Consider the following 16,092-nt stretch of genomic DNA (forward strand, 5'->3'; position numbering starts at 1 on the left):
CAAGGATGACAATCTGAGTGTGCAGTATACATATTCCAGCAGGGAGGCTTGTGGGGACAATGGCTTTGCTGGGTCTTGCTCATGCACTGTCGTGTCTCCTATTGTTACAAGGAGGGATGACATCAGCCTGTGCACCATTTGTGTGGTGACCGAGTGGGTGTGTGTGTGTGTGTGTGTGTGTGTCTGTCTGTCTGTCTGTCTGTCTGCAGATAAAGTAATCAGGTTCCAGGTTTTCCAGGGCAAATTTGAGATGTTTTATTTTTATATGTCAGGCCCTTTCTGGGCCCATATGTTTAGGTTTAGGCCACGTGGGCATTGCCATTCAAGGTCACAGCAGCCCCTACCCAGGGTGTGCCAAGGAGGGAAAAGGAGCAGGATCTCACCAGGGAATCCTCTTTCCAACAATGTATGGAAATGCTTGTCTGACTCAGTCCTCAGCCTTCAGACCTGAAAGGAGCGGAAGGTTAGTTGCTTGCTTCCCGCATTCCGCATCCCTTTCTGAGCGGGGAAGTGGGGTGAGGGAGGGATGGGTGGGAGCCGCGAGGTCGCTGACTGTTCAAGGCTGCAATTTCAAGGCTCCTCTGTCCGGAGAAAACAGGCTTGTGTGCTGCTGGTGATCTGACAGTGCTTTGCTGAGGGGCCTTTCTTTCCACCTGACTGAGAAGCAGGGGCGGCAAAGGCCAGGAGAGGGAGCCATTGAGTCACGTTCACATTTGGTGACTCCTTTCAGGGCAGGTTTGGACAGAGAGAAGGGAAGGGTGTCTACACCCAGAGGGGTAGTTGTGTTAGGAAGAGGGACTGGGAACAGAAAAAAGGAGGACATGGGGGAGTTAGAGGGGTTCACTGGATACAAACCTCCTCATTCTGGAATTTGTCCCAGGATGTCCCAGGTCCCTGGAGGTCCCTCTGCATGTGAGTTGCCTGGCACTTCCCTCCTATAAGGCCCCCACCCCCGCTGGCTCCTGCTTCCAGCTGGGGCCTGACCCTGCACTCATTTGCCTTTATGAAGCCCTAACTTCGCCTTCTCTCAGGGGGGTAAGGGCATGTAAGGGACACCTGGCTGTGCCCTGTTCTGGAAGAGCCCCTGATGTGCTGGTTGCCCGTTCTGCAGTGAGCTCAGAGGTCCCTCGGGGAGGAAAAGCTGTCCAGGCTCCAGGAAAGGAGGAGTGGGGTGGGTAAAGGGATCTGTCCTCGTTCAGGAAGGGGCAGGCCCCGGCTCAGATGAAGGCCTGAGACGAGGTTTTTACTTCCCGTCGGGTCATGGCTGTTCTCTTGTCACGTGTTTGGGGGCTCTAAATAAGAACCAGGGTTTTTCTATGGAGTCCCCTTCTCTGGCCCCAACTTGCTATAGGTGACTGGTGGGGAAATGGGGGCTGGCAGCCCTGGGCCACCAAACTGAGTTTTGTGAACCTGCCCAGTGCTGATTTTTCACTCACCTCCCCGCTCCCCTCCCGACTCCCTCTGGCCTGGTTCTTCTTCCACAGTCATATGGGGATGTGTATTCACCTTTTCACAAACTATATGGAAGGCACCCTGGAGACTGTCTTCTCCAGTAATCTTTTTTTTTTTTTTTTCTAAATATCGCTCTGTCACCCAACTAGAGCACAGTGGTGTGATCACAGCTCACTGTAATCTCAAACTCCAGGCTTCAAGGAATCCAGTCCTCCCTTCTCAACCTCCCAGACTGCTGGATTACAGGCCTGAGCCACCGCACCTGGTTTCCAGCATTCTTGAAAGGCAGTGTTGAACTCTCGCCCTGACTGAGCGCTCACTGCTTCACGAGGGACCTCGTTCCTCTTTAGGACAACTCCAGGTGTTAGAAAGTTCTGTTCCACTTTTTGGGCACCCAGTTGCCTTCTGGGATCCCTCTTCTATTGGCTGGGGTTGGCCAAATTTCTGGTGAAAGCTTCCGCTCCCCAACACACCTGTAGAAGTCCCAATGCCTGTTTGAATGTATCACTTAAGCCTTCTTCTCTAGGTAAGTGGCACATGTTTCTTTGGCCTATCTTCAGAGGCCTCATCCTCCTTCCTTCACTCCCTCTTCCCTCCACTAAGGACTCCTTAGCTGTCAGGACCCCACCTCCCTTAGCACCTTGAGACCCCAGGGAGCAGGCCACACATGGCCGGGGTCCATGGGTTTCCCACCTGACCAGGGCTAGAAGGAGATTTTACTCACAGGAGATCCAGGAGCAACCAGGGGTCAGGGTCAACTGGGCCCAGTTCCTTACCCCTTCTCCATCTTCACCTACTTCACCACTTAGTGGAAACTGACCCCCAGAATGAGGACCACATGATCCTAGAATGGCCGAGCTGAGCAAACTCTTGAGCATCTGGCCTTATGTTTCTTGCAGTGGGCTATGCTTACCCCCGAGGCCTCAGCCACGGGCTGGGGCTTCCCAAAGCTGTAGGGTGACCAAAGAACACTCTAACTTCACTAGAAGGTTCTGGGGAAAAGGTAAGTCACTTAAGTGGCAAGTTGATCAACACAATGTTTTCATATTCAGACAGATGAGTATATGTTATGTAACAGAATGCAGAAGCATGAATTTCAAACCAAAACAGGAGACTCCCTTCCCAAAGGAGTTGTACACTACAGATAGGTTACTTAGGGCTATTTCTTTAGGGTTCTGCCCCCAATTTGCCAACCAGCTGGCCCCCTTTGCTGAGGGATGTTTAGATGGAGAACTTCGAGAAGCTCTGATGACTCCATTTCCTTTATTACTAGAGGTGAGGGAAGTGGGGACCAGAGTGGAAGGGTGATTAGACTGAGGTCACACAGCTTGGAGGAGTCCAGATTGGAATCCCAGATCTGTCCTTTTCTTTGTACCAAGAAACGCTACACAGAAGGTGCCTACTATGGCAAGAAAGGAATCAAAACAGAAACGAGGCTCTGGGCTGACGCTTGGTTGTCCAGAAACACAGTTAGAAAACAGTGTTACCAAGAGTCTGGGCTGTGGGTTTGAAGTAGAGTTGACCCCGTCCAATAACAGAAGTATCTTCCCTTACCGTAGGTTCTTTTAGGATCTAATGTTTTTTGGGGAAGGGGCTCAGGTGAAGAAGGGAGGAGAAGCCCAACTCCAGTGCCAGGAAGTGAGAGGAAGCAGGCACAGACGGCAGCAGGGCCAGTGGGAGCCCACTCCACATGCCAGGCTGGGGGATTGGTAGACATCCTTTGCTCACACACCCGGGGCTGCAGCTGTACACGTGTGTGAACACACACATGCATACACACACATATGCATACACACGCATACACACATGCACACACACGCACATGCATACACACATGCACACCTTGCACTTAGGCCGACAGATGCCCCAAACCTTAAGATCCAACCATGCTTTGCAGAACTGGAATGGAAGAGACTGCTGAGAGTTGAGTTCTGCCCTCCCTACCATGCAACACCCCGGGGAACTGAGATGGCAACTGGAAGGGGGAATGCATCTTACCAGGACATTAATCAACCATAGCTCACTTTTACTCAAAACACTGTCCTTTAAAGTATTAAGTAAGGGTCAAAGGCTTTTGTTTGTTTCGTAAAGGTGTCTTTGACATTATTTTAAGTTTGACACCCACCAGCCAAAAACCTTATGATTGGCTTGTTGCTGTCCTGTGAACTTCCAGAAGTCACAGCTCACAGAAGTGCGACTCTCAATATAATTTAATCAAGTCAATTAATACTGTTTAATAAATAGGCCAGAAAAATTAGCTGAGAGTTGTTCTCGGCAGGATGCGGCGTGCGACCAAAGTTATGGAAGATTGTCCCTTGAATCACTAAGGCAAACTTTGTTGAGTGTCATTTTACATAGAGCAATCACATAAAAAAGGAGTTATAAATAGAAAAAATTCCAAAGTTCTCCCACAGACAGACAGGGAAATTGAAACATTAAAAAAAAAAAAAAAAAATGGAAGCAAACTAAAAACACAAGCACCCCTCCCCCCACAACCCATTTGCTTCAAGTTCTTGATCATACAGTACTCAACATCTTTGGGTATTTTACAATGTACAACTCCAAACTGCAGCTAAGAAAAAACAAAAGAACTAACTAGTCATCTGAAAAATTGAGTTTATAAGAAGTCATTACCTTTACAAAATAAAAACAAAAGCCCCAACACCACTGGAATCCAATTTATTCACTTCTCCTTTCTTTTTCTTTTAAAGTTTGGTTTGGCCCCAATCGCTTGGCTGATTGGGGAAGGAGGGGACACGGGCACGTTGGCTGGTGGATATGGGCATGCTTCAGAGGCAAGTGTCTGAAACGAAGACAGGAATCTGAGAGGCGGCTGCCCAGGCAGATGACTTCTGAGGACAGAGGGTGTGTGTAGCAATCCTGCCAGCTGGAGCGGCATCCGGTGGTACAAAGAACCAGAGGGGTCTCTTCTGGAGCACTGTGACAGGGACAGAGTCTGTGCTCCTCTCGGCCTTTTTGTTTGTTGTGTGTTTGCTCAGGAAAAAGCCAAGGCAACAGGAAGAGCTGAAGTCTCTTTGTGCCCATGGCAGAGGGACTGGGGATCCAGCCCTGGGCTCCCTGGGGATGAATCCTCCTCCTCTCTGGGCTGCTGAGAAACCAAAGCAAACTTGGCAAGAAAAGAGAGGGGGGGAGAGAAGGTCAGGAAGGCATGGGGCCAGCACAGCCTTCCTTTTCAGGACCTGCTTCAAACTCACGAACCAGGAGAACATGTGACAGCCCTAAGTCATAGTGCCCTTCAAACCTCAGAGGCTTCCGCCTCCCTGCACTGAGCCCTTTTGCCAAAAAAGGGAACCCAAATACTCCCACTTCACCCCCACAGGGAGGATGAAGGGGTGGAGGGGGTTCTTGCACAACAAAGGGGACCATCATTAGCCATGCCATGGCCCTGAGGAACCTATAACTCAAAAGCAAACAGATAAACCCGAGAAAAGCAGGCATTCTGTCTGTTTTCAGGAATTGGGGTGAGGAGAGACAGTTGCTAGGTGTTGAGAGGTGGCCCCGTCTCTTCGATGTTGGCCCTGAGAGCCCCAAGACACTGCTCAGCCTTGGAGGGGGCATTGGAGATGGGGTAAACACTAAATAGTGCCCCCAGGGGTCCAGATGTCAACAGCCGCCTGCAGAGAAAGTAGGGTGGCATCGGGAGTTCCCAGAGCTGCCTGTGGGCTTCAGTGACGCTCTGAAGCTCCCCTGTCTCCTGTGACCTCTGTCTAGGCTGGCCATAGTTCTCACCTACGCAAATATGGTAATAGAGAGCTTATGGTAATAAGTCCAGAAAGATAAACTGTTTCCCCATGGACCTGGGGAGTACAAAGCTCCTGTCCTCTCCAGGATTCTCTGGGGAGATAGATGTATATGTGTTTAGGGGCAGAGGAAGGGAACCTAAGTTACCAGCCCCTTCCACAGCCAGGTGACACTGAGCTACAGAGGGCCGACCTGTCAAGGTCACAGGACAGGTAAGGGAAAAATGGCCCTGGCCTCCCAGAGCCTGGTTTCTGACTCCAGGAGGCCTCCCTGCCAAAGAGCATTTCTTTCTAGGAGGCAGGTGGCTAGTTCTCAAAAGGACCCCGGGGCCACTGGAGACTGGAAAATGAGCCCTCAGAGGAGTGTTGGCAGAGACTCTACCACAGGGGGTGGGGCTTAACCAAGGTGCATGCCCAGCCCCTACCCTCCTCCTGCTCTGCCTGGCTGGGCACCAGGCCAACTGCCCCTGAGCCCTCCGAACTCACCCAGCTCCTAAGTGCTGCTGGGCACCCAGCTCCGTGTGGCAAAGGCCAGTGCAAGTTTCTATGTGAGAGCCAGAGAGACAGCCGAGGGGGGTGGGGGATTGGGAGGGGTGGGGGGGGGAGGCGCGGGCTCCAGGCTCCAGGCTCTTTGGGAAGAGATTCCCCTCTCAGACACCAGCAAAAGGAGGCAGCTGCTTTAGGAGCCCAGGAAAATGCCATCACTGCTAGTATTTTTTTTTTTTTTTCATTTTTCCCTTTGGGTTTTTAAAATGAAAAGTCCAGATCCATGGGGTGGGGTACAGCGGCCTGGAGGGCTGGAGGGCTGGAGTCGACAGGGACCCGCCTAGTTGTTGGCTTCCGACATGGAGGCCACGTGGTTGAGGCCGGCGAGCCCAGGGAGGCCGGCCAGGCCCGCGGCCCACGGGTCGGGCAGTGGGAAGTAGGGCCGCGCCGCCGCCACATTCTCTGCCAGCGCGAAGGCCAGGAGGCCCCCCGCGTTCCTCTCAGCCTCCAGCTGCGAGCGCCCGAACAGCTTCATCTGCGTCTCCTCGAACTGCCGCTCCAGCTCCTGCAGACTCAGGGTGCCCTTGGGCGCCGCCAGGAAGTGCTTGGCGGGGCTGGGGCCCGGGAGGCACATGGCGGCGCCGCCCAGGTGGCCGCCCACCTCGCCCAGCGCGGGCGGCATCACGAAGGCCGCCTTGTCGGGGGCCGGACCACCGGGCCCGAAGAGCAGGCTGGCTGCCCTCCATGCAGCGGGCTTGCGGCCGCGCCGGGGCCGCGCCATGCGGCAGCTCTGGCGCTTGATGTGGCGGTGCAGGTGGTCGGAGCGCGTGAAGCTCTTGTAGCAGAACTCGCACTGGTAGGGCCGCACGCCCGTGTGGATGCGCATGTGGTTCTTGAGGTCGTAGTTGTGCACGAACTTGGCGTTGCAGTGGATGCACAGGTAGGGCCGCTCGCCCGTGTGCTTCCGCATGTGGATCTTCAGCTTGTCCTGCCTGCAATGCAGAGACTGGTGGTCAGTCCCGCAGGGAACACTAGGAGCCACTCCTAACCTTCGGCTCCCCTTCCTCCAGAACCAGCGGAGGCTCCCTACTGGCGATAGATCTAGGCTCCCTACTAGAGATAGATCTTATGCTAGATCTACCCTCAACTGCTGTCCCACCTTAGACAGATATGGTTACTCACCTGGATTAAAGGGATGGGGAAGGAGCAGTGTCCTGAAAGCCCCACTCCCCGAACTCCTTTTATACCCGAGCTTAGAGTGACAAAACTCCCACTCTATTAGGAGTTTATCTCACATACTGGAAAATGGACTTGCTAGGTAGATACTTTGCCAGAAGTCAGCATTCTGACCTTGGTCCTAGAACAGTGCAGTGACTTCTGCTGATACTGGATTGCACTTTAATCTCACACCCACTCTTCTAGGCAACGGTATGCTTTCCCTCCAGTTCATCCATATGCTTTGGCCCAAAGCCCGTGGTCCCATCCCAGCCCCTGAGCTGTTGAGATCTGCCTGTGTTTGGCACTAATCTGGGAGGCTATAGAAGCTTGGGCACACCTCATTCAAACCTCCTGCATACTGGTTTCTAATCCTAAGCCTTGGGCTCTCCTCTTTGTAGACAATTTCAGGGTTTTACAAAAGAGCCAGGTGCGACAAGAATGCAGCCTAATCTAGGGCAAAACTTTTCAGAGTTTAAGTGGTATTATTCACAGGTAAGGTATGATGTAGGGTGGGGTACCAACTGGGGGTCTGGGAGCCTCTGCTCCAGCTGCAGACCCACAACTAACTTGCTGGTGACCTCAGGCAAGTTACTTAACCTCACTGCACAGCTGAACCTGGAGCCAGACATCCATTCTCATTGTCTAGGGCTGATGGAAAGCATCTGGATTGGTGTGAACGAAATTCCACGCACCTCCTGGTGGCCTGACGGGAAAACTGACATCAGGGGGTTGTTTTCATAAAGACTGAGCACTGGGTAAACCAGCTTAAGGTGGCTCAGGTTTAGGCAGCTGGGCTGTAGGAATTCCTCTTGGGATAATTTGCAGCCTTCCCCAACGGGACCATATGGGCCAGGAAGCTCTGTGTTTAGTTTCCCACCTCCTCCCTGCAGGTGTGGCTTGGGTGGAGCATCTGCCTATAATTTCAGGCTCTGCTTTGAGGTCAGAGCAGATGTGGAGTCCAGGTGTCCTCCCTAACATGGCCAGATTGAAACCCAGTTTAACATAATCCCAGGACAGCAGGTGCAGGTCCTAGGCTCCTGGTGTCCCCTGACCACTAGAGGTCTCACCAACTCTCATTTCAAACCGGTTCTCCAGAGGCAGAGCAGGAGAGAAAAGGACATTCCCATGAACACTGGCAGGCACTGTGGGAGGAGGATCAGAGAGGACAGATCCAGTCCTCCCACCGGTGCTCACAGGAAGGCTGGAGAGGCCCTGGGAGGGGGAGGAAGGAAAGTGGGGTCCCTCCTCCCTTCCACATCCCACTGCTCCTGCTTCTTCTACAACCCACCTGCCACCCCCAGGCTACACAGTAACCTACTGTGATATCCCACCCCCTACCAGCATACTGTGGTCTCTGTAACCCAGATTTCACCTAGACTAGATGATTGGATTTTTGAGGAGGAAGGGAACCTCAGAGACCATTTAGGCCAGTAGGTCTCAAACTTAAGGATGCATCTGAATCATGATCAGAACTCAGTAAAACAGTGCTGAGCCCTATTCCCAGAGATTCTGAGCAGTAGGTCTGGGTACGGAGAGGGACAGGATTTGCATTTCTAACCGGTTGCCAGATGCTGCTGGTGGTGGTGGTCCGTGGACCCCACATTGAGAACCACCAGTCCAGGCAAAGCCTCTACCATGTAGGTGGGCAAACAGGCTGAGCTAGGAAACTTGCCAAGCTCACCTAGAGGGTCACGGCAGGCCTGAGAGTCAAGGCCTCTGTTCTCACTGTGGCACTGTGGCTGTGAAAATGGAAGTGTCGGGTACCCAGGGCCATCTGTACCATCTGGAGTGATGCAGTTTCCCAGTCCTGAGGGATATGTCTTGGGCCTTCACAAATTCATCCAGGCTCTGATGGAAACACTGATGCTAGGTGATCGGATGGGCTCCATCACCAGGCCTGGTAGAGGGCTCAGAATCAGCTGAGTGGGGCATCATCTCATTTAAAAATGCATCATCTCATTACTCCTCACCACGACCTATGAGGTAGATTTTTTTTTTTTTTTTGAGTCGGAGTCTCATTCTGTTGCCCAGGCTGCAGTGCCATGGTGTGATCTTGGCTTATCGCAACATTTGCCTCCCAGGTTCAAGTGATTCTCCTGCCTCAGACTCCTGAGTAGCTGGATTACAGGCATGTGCTACCGTGCCTGGCTAAGTTTTGTATTTTTAGTAGAGATGGGGTTTCACCACGTTGATCAGGCTGGTTTCGAACTCCTGACCTTGAGATCTGCCTGCTTTGGCCTCCCAAAGTGTTGGGATTATAGGCACGAGCCACTATGCCTGGCTGAGGTAGGTTTTTTTTTTTTTTTTAAAGTCACTATTACACATAATTAGTAGTACTGACCCTTGAGGTCACTCTCAAACAATGGACAATGTAAGTGGCAAATTTTCAAATGTCTCCCAAACTTCTCATTAGTGTATCTAAAATAAGTCCCATTTTTGTGACAATTGGTCTACATATGTAAGAAGCATGGAGAAGGTGCCTACAATGTCCTTTTATTGAACACATGCTATGGGGAAGTAAGTATGTGACTTCATTGACCCTGGGAATTCATTATTCAGAGGCAAGGTATGGTGTAGAGGTAGGGCCCCTCTAGGAGTCTGGGAGTCCCAGCTGTAGCTCCAGACCCACCACCAACTTGCTGGGTGGCCTCAGGCAAGTTATTTAACCTCTCTGTGCAGAGCTAAACCTAGCACCAGACATCACTTCCCATTGTCCAGGGCAGATGGAGAGAATCTGGGTTTGAGCGAGCTGGATTCAACACACTTGGTATAATTTCCTCACTTGGACATAGGCAGAAAGGAGGCTCGAAGAAGTCCAGCGCTTCCCAAAGCTATCCAGCTGGTGAGGGGCAAAGAAACCTGAGGGGCTACCTGGCTGTGGTTTGTTTGTAAGCTATTCTGGGGATGAGGAAGGATAGATTTTCACATGAGGGACTCCCAACCTGTGGCCTGCAAGGACTGCTGCAGAAAGGGCAGACCAGAACAATCACGAGAGGGCACCAGTAGCCAGCTTTCTGCCTCTGTGGCCACAAGACTGGGGTGTGCCAATGGAGCTGCGCAGGAGCTGTCTTTCCTTAACGGAGACATTTTGGGGGAGTGGGGGTAAGGGGTGGGAAGAGTGTGCAAAGCTCATGATAAGCCAGTTCTGGAAAAAACTTCAGAGGATCATCTAGTTTACCAGGCACACTTTACTACATTTGATTCACTGCTTGAGTCAGTGGGCCCAGTAAGCCACACCATTAGCACTACATTTCTCACGACCTTGAAAACATGGATCTAATTAATTCCAAGATAAGGAAAGCAAGGACCAAAGAGGGAATGGTGTTCAGGGGCCACACAGCCTCCTCCTTTACACTGACCTTTCCTGTGGATACTATGACATGTGCATTGGTGCTGGAGGTGGTGCTGGGCATGCTCCAAAAACTGGACCAGGTCCTTTCTCTGGTCTGGACTCAGTTTCCTAATCTCTAAATGGGGGTTGGGCTGCATCCTTGGGACAGCTCGTGCTCCATGAGTGTTTGCATCTGGGTAATGGGTGTCTACTAAATTTCTTTCTGGAGTCTGTTTGGCTGGCTGGCTTCCTTGCTCCTTTACAAATTCAGTCTGCTTGTGGAAGCAGTGTGTGTTTAGTGGGAATATGTTCTAGCCTGAATCTCGGGAGCTGAGCTCTTAGTTACTTCTCTGTAGAAATGGAGGTCTGGAGATTCCACTTAAAATTTCCTGAGGCCTCCCTTGTCCAGTGGCGTATGTACTCACATACCCCTTAGCATAGCTTTCTGGGCTCTTTTCAAGCTCACTCCCATCTACTCTGCCAGCTTCCTGACTGTCCCCCATGGTGCACTGCCCCACACTGTGGCCAACTCTGCATCTTTGAACACCTGTGGCCTACAAGGACTGCAGAATGAGAAGAGGCTGGCCCTATCATGCCAGTATAAATGGGACTGCTGGTCCCCCAGTGCACAGCCCATCACATGATAGGGTGGATGCCCGGTAAACCCTGGCTCCTTCCCTTGTGTGCATGTCTTGTGCTTGGACACCGATGCTCCATCCTTAGGGCCTTCCTAGAAGGCCAAGTGCAGAGCCAGGGTGCCCCTTCCTCGGCCTAGCCTTCTTCCTCCCTGCATGTGTCATGGAGGGTCTGGTATCTGCTTTGATGAGAACCTGTGGGATGCTCTTTTATACTCTGCACGGCACTGAATGTAGATAGAGAGGAAGCTCATCACATGTTTGGTGACTGACTAGTGGGGCCAATTTCAGAGGTGCCCAATTCCAAATCCAACATGCTTTCCTCTGGCCCTGGTCCCCTTGTCTGTCATCTCATTCCATTTCTCTGCATCAGGGACAGTGAAGGACATACACACCCAAGCCTCTGTCTACATGCTCCCTTCCAGCCTGGAGAGCCCATTGTTGGGAAAGATGTGTAAGTCCTCATGAGCTCATTCCCAGAATCAAAGAAAAGGGCTGTGGGGTCTTGGCCTGAGGTCTGTGGCCTCCAGAAAGTCTCCCAATCAGGATAATGCTTTCCCAGCAGCCTCCACTGGACTTCTTGTAACCTGATGGTTTGAGACACACACTTCCTGCTACCACTGCTAATGCCATTACATTATCTTAATAAGGTTCCCAGAGCTGCCAGGAGTGGGAGGACTACAAAGAAAACAGAGGGAAAACAAAAGGCAGATTGCTGGCTTGTCTGGAGAGCAGGCAGCCGTGGGGGACAGGGCTGGTCAGCATTTGGCTGGCACTGGAGGAGGGTGGTGGAGACGGAAAGGTGCAGCCTTCAGGGTTCAGCGGGAACTGGAAAGCGTGGCTTGTCAGAGTGACTGTGCTGCAGGGGTCGCCTATCCCCGCCCAGGACTGTGTGCCCTCCACGGGACCTCTGCTGTCTTTGGGCCAGTCTCTTCTCATTTTGCAGTTTCTTGCCTTCACTACTGACCCCATCAAGCATGGCTGGGGCACCACTGGGAGCCAGGCTTCCACAGGATGCAGGGGCTTCAGGAGGGAGATCAGCCAGCCGTGCTCTCTAGGCGGTCCTAACAGAAGGGCTGGGGGAGGTGGGAGGAAAGTCCCTGTGGCCTGCAATCAAGGACCCATGTGGCGGGAATAAAGAGGAGGAAGGTGTAGAGGCTTTCACAGGGCCAGGGCCAGGCCCAGTGGCAGTGATGGCTGCAAAGGGGGCAAAAAGGTGTGCGGGGGGCCACCTGGGATGTCTGTGGACAGAGAAAATACCCACCAAGCTCGGCAGTGTCGCTATGCATGAAGACAAATGCTTTATCTTCCCAAGATCACATGGCTCCTGTTCTTCTAGGCTCGACCTAGGTGTCACCTCTGGCAGAACTCTGCCATTCTAACCTTTGGCTCCTAGCTTCCCAGCTTTCTGGGAAGAGAAGGGAAAGGACCCCTGATGAAGAGGATCTGAGGTAATCCTGGTCTAGACTGCCTCTGCCCTATGACCTGGAGCTGTTTCTGTCTCAAGTAGGACCTGGAAGGGACAGGAGCTGCCTCTCTGGCCAGCACGACCCTTTCCCAGGAAGAAAACAGTGCCCTTGAACTGAGCCAAGGGAGTGCACAGGCAAAGGGAACCCCAGTGGTTATGGGGTAACCAGAGCTAGGAAAGGACAGCATGGGGCCAAAGAAACAGTTTGGTTGATGCCTTTAAGGCCCTGCCTAGGGATATTTCATATTTGGAACAGATCAGTGGTGGGACAACTTGTAGGACTGGCTGAAATCTAGAGCTATCTCAGAGGTGAGGTTTCTGACACCAAAGAACAGACAATACCATTGTGTGTGGGGGGGACTCTGTCCCTCCTCTCCAGACCCACAGAATGACAGTAGTGGACAGGGCCTTAGGGGTTGAGGGGCTTTGCTGGAAGGGTCCCCATGCCCTCCACCTTGGTTGTGGCTGCTGAGGTCATTAGGAGTGACGTCCCCATGGGGTGTGGACATTCTGGGAGTTGGCATCTGGGATGCTGTGACTCAGAGCCTGGGCTGATGGGCCACCATGTGGCGGAAGGGCAGGCTTCTCCAGCACCCCACAGGAGTGTCACAGGACCCTGAGCTCTTCCCAGCATCAAGGAGGTAGGAAATGGGACTTTGCCAGGGCAGAAGCTCAGCTGTGCTGAAGGAAAGACTTGGGTTCCAGAAGAGGAAATCATTTCCAAGAGGAAGGCTTGAGGGCAGCATGTCTGGGTCCTTGTTGGGGGACAAGAGGGACACTACAGGGCCCAGTCTCAGTGGCGTGGCCTTGGAAGGGAGTCTGGGAATTCTATGTCAATAAGGCAGCTGGCTGTTGCCGCTCTAAGTGGCTGCTGAAGAGATTCCAGGTGGAAGGAGCAGGTGTTAGGAATCGCAACAGGGAATTCAGCCAAAAAGAAGGTCCCCGTGGAAAGCCTGCAGGGAGCTTTGGCCACAGGGAGAATTACAGGAAAACTTCAACCTGGACAGTCCATGCTTTTCAAGCACTGAAAAGAATCCTTGCCAGGCAGGTCCAGAGACAGGGTGAGAAGCAAAGGCCCAGTGATTCTGAAGAATGTGAGGGAGGAGAATGGGGAGTGCCCCACAAGGGCAGCCACAGCCCACGGTGAGCAATAAAGCCTCTGAAGTGAGGAGGAGTCATCTCTCCACCCTGCCTTCCCCTAGCCCGGGGTTTCTTCCCTCCTGGTAAGAGAGAGACTCAAGAGCTTGTCTGATCTGTTTTGGGAGGGTCAGAGCCCAGCAGGGATAAGTGGTGGGGGTGCCTAGGGGGCTGGAATGCATTGGCTTCAGCTGGAGACAGGCCTGGGGCCAGATAGCTGCCATTCTGGAGCAGGAGGAGCACAAGGCCAGATGGCTGGATGACCAGAGCTGCCCCCTACCACAGACCTGGCCGGGAGTGGGGACTGCAGACACAGAGACCATCCTGAGTGACCATCAGGAATGTGCTGGAGGGAGGAATCTGGCATGTCACCCTCCTATACAACACAGCACTGCTGCCCCAATCAGGAGGCCTACTCCCAGAGAATGTCCCAGGGTCCAGAGGGTGAAGAGTCTGTCAGCAGTGACTGTGCAAGGTTAAAACTTTCCCTTAAAACAGGACACACAAGCCGGGCGTAGTGTCTCACACCTGTAATCCCAGCACTTTGGTAGGCTGAGATGGGTGGATCGCCTGAGGTCAAGAGTTCGAGACCAGCCTGGCCAATATAATGAAACCCCATCTCTACTAAAAATACAAAAATTAGCTGGGTGTGGTGGCACACAACTGTAATCCCAGCTACTTGGGAGGCTGGAGCAGGATAATCACTTGTACCCAGAGGGCAGAGGTTACAATGAGCTGAGATCATGTGATTGTACTCCAGCCTGGGTGACGGGAGTGAAATTGTCTCAAAAAACAAAAACAAAAACAAAAAAAAACAGGGCACACAGACCATCCAGACCTGGCATGGACCTCACAGAAGGCTGTGTGTGGGCCAGAGAAAAGGGAGTGGGGAAGGAAGGGAGGTGGCGGCTCAGGTGCCAGGAGGGCCACAGTGGTACCCTGAGACACAGACCCCTTTGGAATTGGAGTCACCAGCCTCAGTCTCCCGTGACGGGAGAGGTGCTCCTGTCAGCCATCTGCCAAGGGGACAGCCATGGGCAGTGAGGGAGGTGGAGCCTGTGTTAGCAGGAGAGGATGCTCTGGGCTGATAACGCGGCTGGCTTTCCTGATTGGGCCTGTGCAGAGCTTCCTGGCAATCTTAAAGTCATAGGCAAGGGCTGGGACTCGGGCTGAAGTCAGACTCCCCTTGAAGATGTGTGAGCTGTACCCGAATTTGGCTTTCACATGGTGCTCTGATTTATCTCCCTCGGTGGTTTCTGTGCTTTTGCCAAGGCCTGTTCAGGTGTTCTGCCTGGCTCCATGGGGCTAAGGTGAATTCAGGAGGAGGCAGGGGGCAACATCAACCACAGTGGCACTGGGGTGGCAGGGCTGTCACTGAGGGACATCCAAGGGGAGGCAAATCTCGGGAACTTTGGGTCTGCCTGCTCTGGGGGCTAACAGGAGCAGGGCGCCCTGCCATCGGCATTGCCGGGTGGCTGGCTTAGCTCACTGCTAAGGGCAAGGAAGACACATCCTGGGTCTGTGAGGCCCTGCCCCTCTGCTCCTGCAGCTTCTCCCTCTACTGTCACTGGAAGCATCCGGGACAGATGCTATCTGGGGTTCTCCTCACAGAAGCAGCTGTGAGTAGGACCCTAAGGCTGCCTTGGAAACAATCAGTGTTGTCCTTCAAAGCAGTCATCAGAGGAGCCAGCAGAGCAATTTCAGACACAACAGGGTCCACTGAACGAATTTCTGAAACTCTTCTCTGCCAACGTTAGTTTCCAAGCCACCCAAGAGAACCGGTCTCATGACTTGAGAGGACTCATCTTTTTTTTTCTGGAAAAGCATAGTCCCTGATTTGATATCCACCCTCATTCACAAACTTGTGCTGCATCCTCAGGCCAAAGCTTTGGGCCCACTGAGGAAAATCAAAAGAATGAGCTGCCAGCAATTCCCAAAGATACATCTCCAACGGGGGAAGTGGGGCAGGAGCAGCACCACTGGAATAAGCGTGGGTCTCTCCAGGTGAGTTGAGAGGGAAAGTGGCAGTGTGGGGAAGGAACCTGGTCTAGTAAGTCGTGGTCACAGGGTAGACATCGCCAGGCTCTGTGCACACAGGACACACTGAAATGACGAAGCCCCAATGCCAGGCCACCCACTAGAATCCTCCGCATTTGTGGATAGGGCTGAGAAGATCAGCCTCCCGCCAGGAACCATAGAGAGCACCAACAGCCTGTATTTTTCAAAAGTGAGCCCTCTCCAAAGCTGGCAGTGGACAGATCTGACCCCACATCAACCCACTCATCAGTTTTGACTGCAAAAGTTGCTGTGCGGAGTAGGCATATAACATACTCTTGCTGAATGGGACAGGGTCTGTGAAAGATGACTGGCTTATAACGTATTGATTTCAAATTTCGAATTTTATAACAGCATAGAGCTGTCCCCCTTCCTAACATGGAAAGGCAAAGGGGAACATAAAAAGAGGCCCAACCTTTAGGTCTGATCCCAAAATGATGGGAAGGACCTACAGGCACCTCTGCAGTCTCCTGGTCACAGACTTGGCTGTCACACAGGGACTGGGATGCCAGTCCCAGTTCTGCCATTTTCCAGTGCACACTCGTGGTC

At 52.6% G+C, this 16,092-nt stretch overlaps 1 protein-coding gene across 24 annotated transcripts in view; it reads right to left on the reverse strand.

The window, feature by feature from the left end:
• Positions 1-4,116: 4,116 nt before the first annotated feature.
• The window catches only part of ZBTB7C (zinc finger and BTB domain containing 7C), a 388,369-nt gene continuing 376,393 nt past the window's right edge, over positions 4,117-16,092 (reverse strand). For all 24 annotated transcript variants that reach the window (XM_035270999.3, XM_054244168.2, XM_035270993.3 and 21 more), the window contains one exon: positions 4,117-6,691. In XM_035270999.3, coding sequence (XP_035126890.1) covers positions 6,040-6,691 — 652 coding nt within the window. In that variant the 3' untranslated portion in view covers positions 4,117-6,039. The remainder of the gene's footprint in view (positions 6,692-16,092) is intronic.

This window comes from Callithrix jacchus, chromosome 13, assembly GCF_049354715.1.
Source record: "Callithrix jacchus isolate 240 chromosome 13, calJac240_pri, whole genome shotgun sequence".
Classification (NCBI taxonomy): Eukaryota; Metazoa; Chordata; class Mammalia; order Primates; family Cebidae; genus Callithrix; species Callithrix jacchus.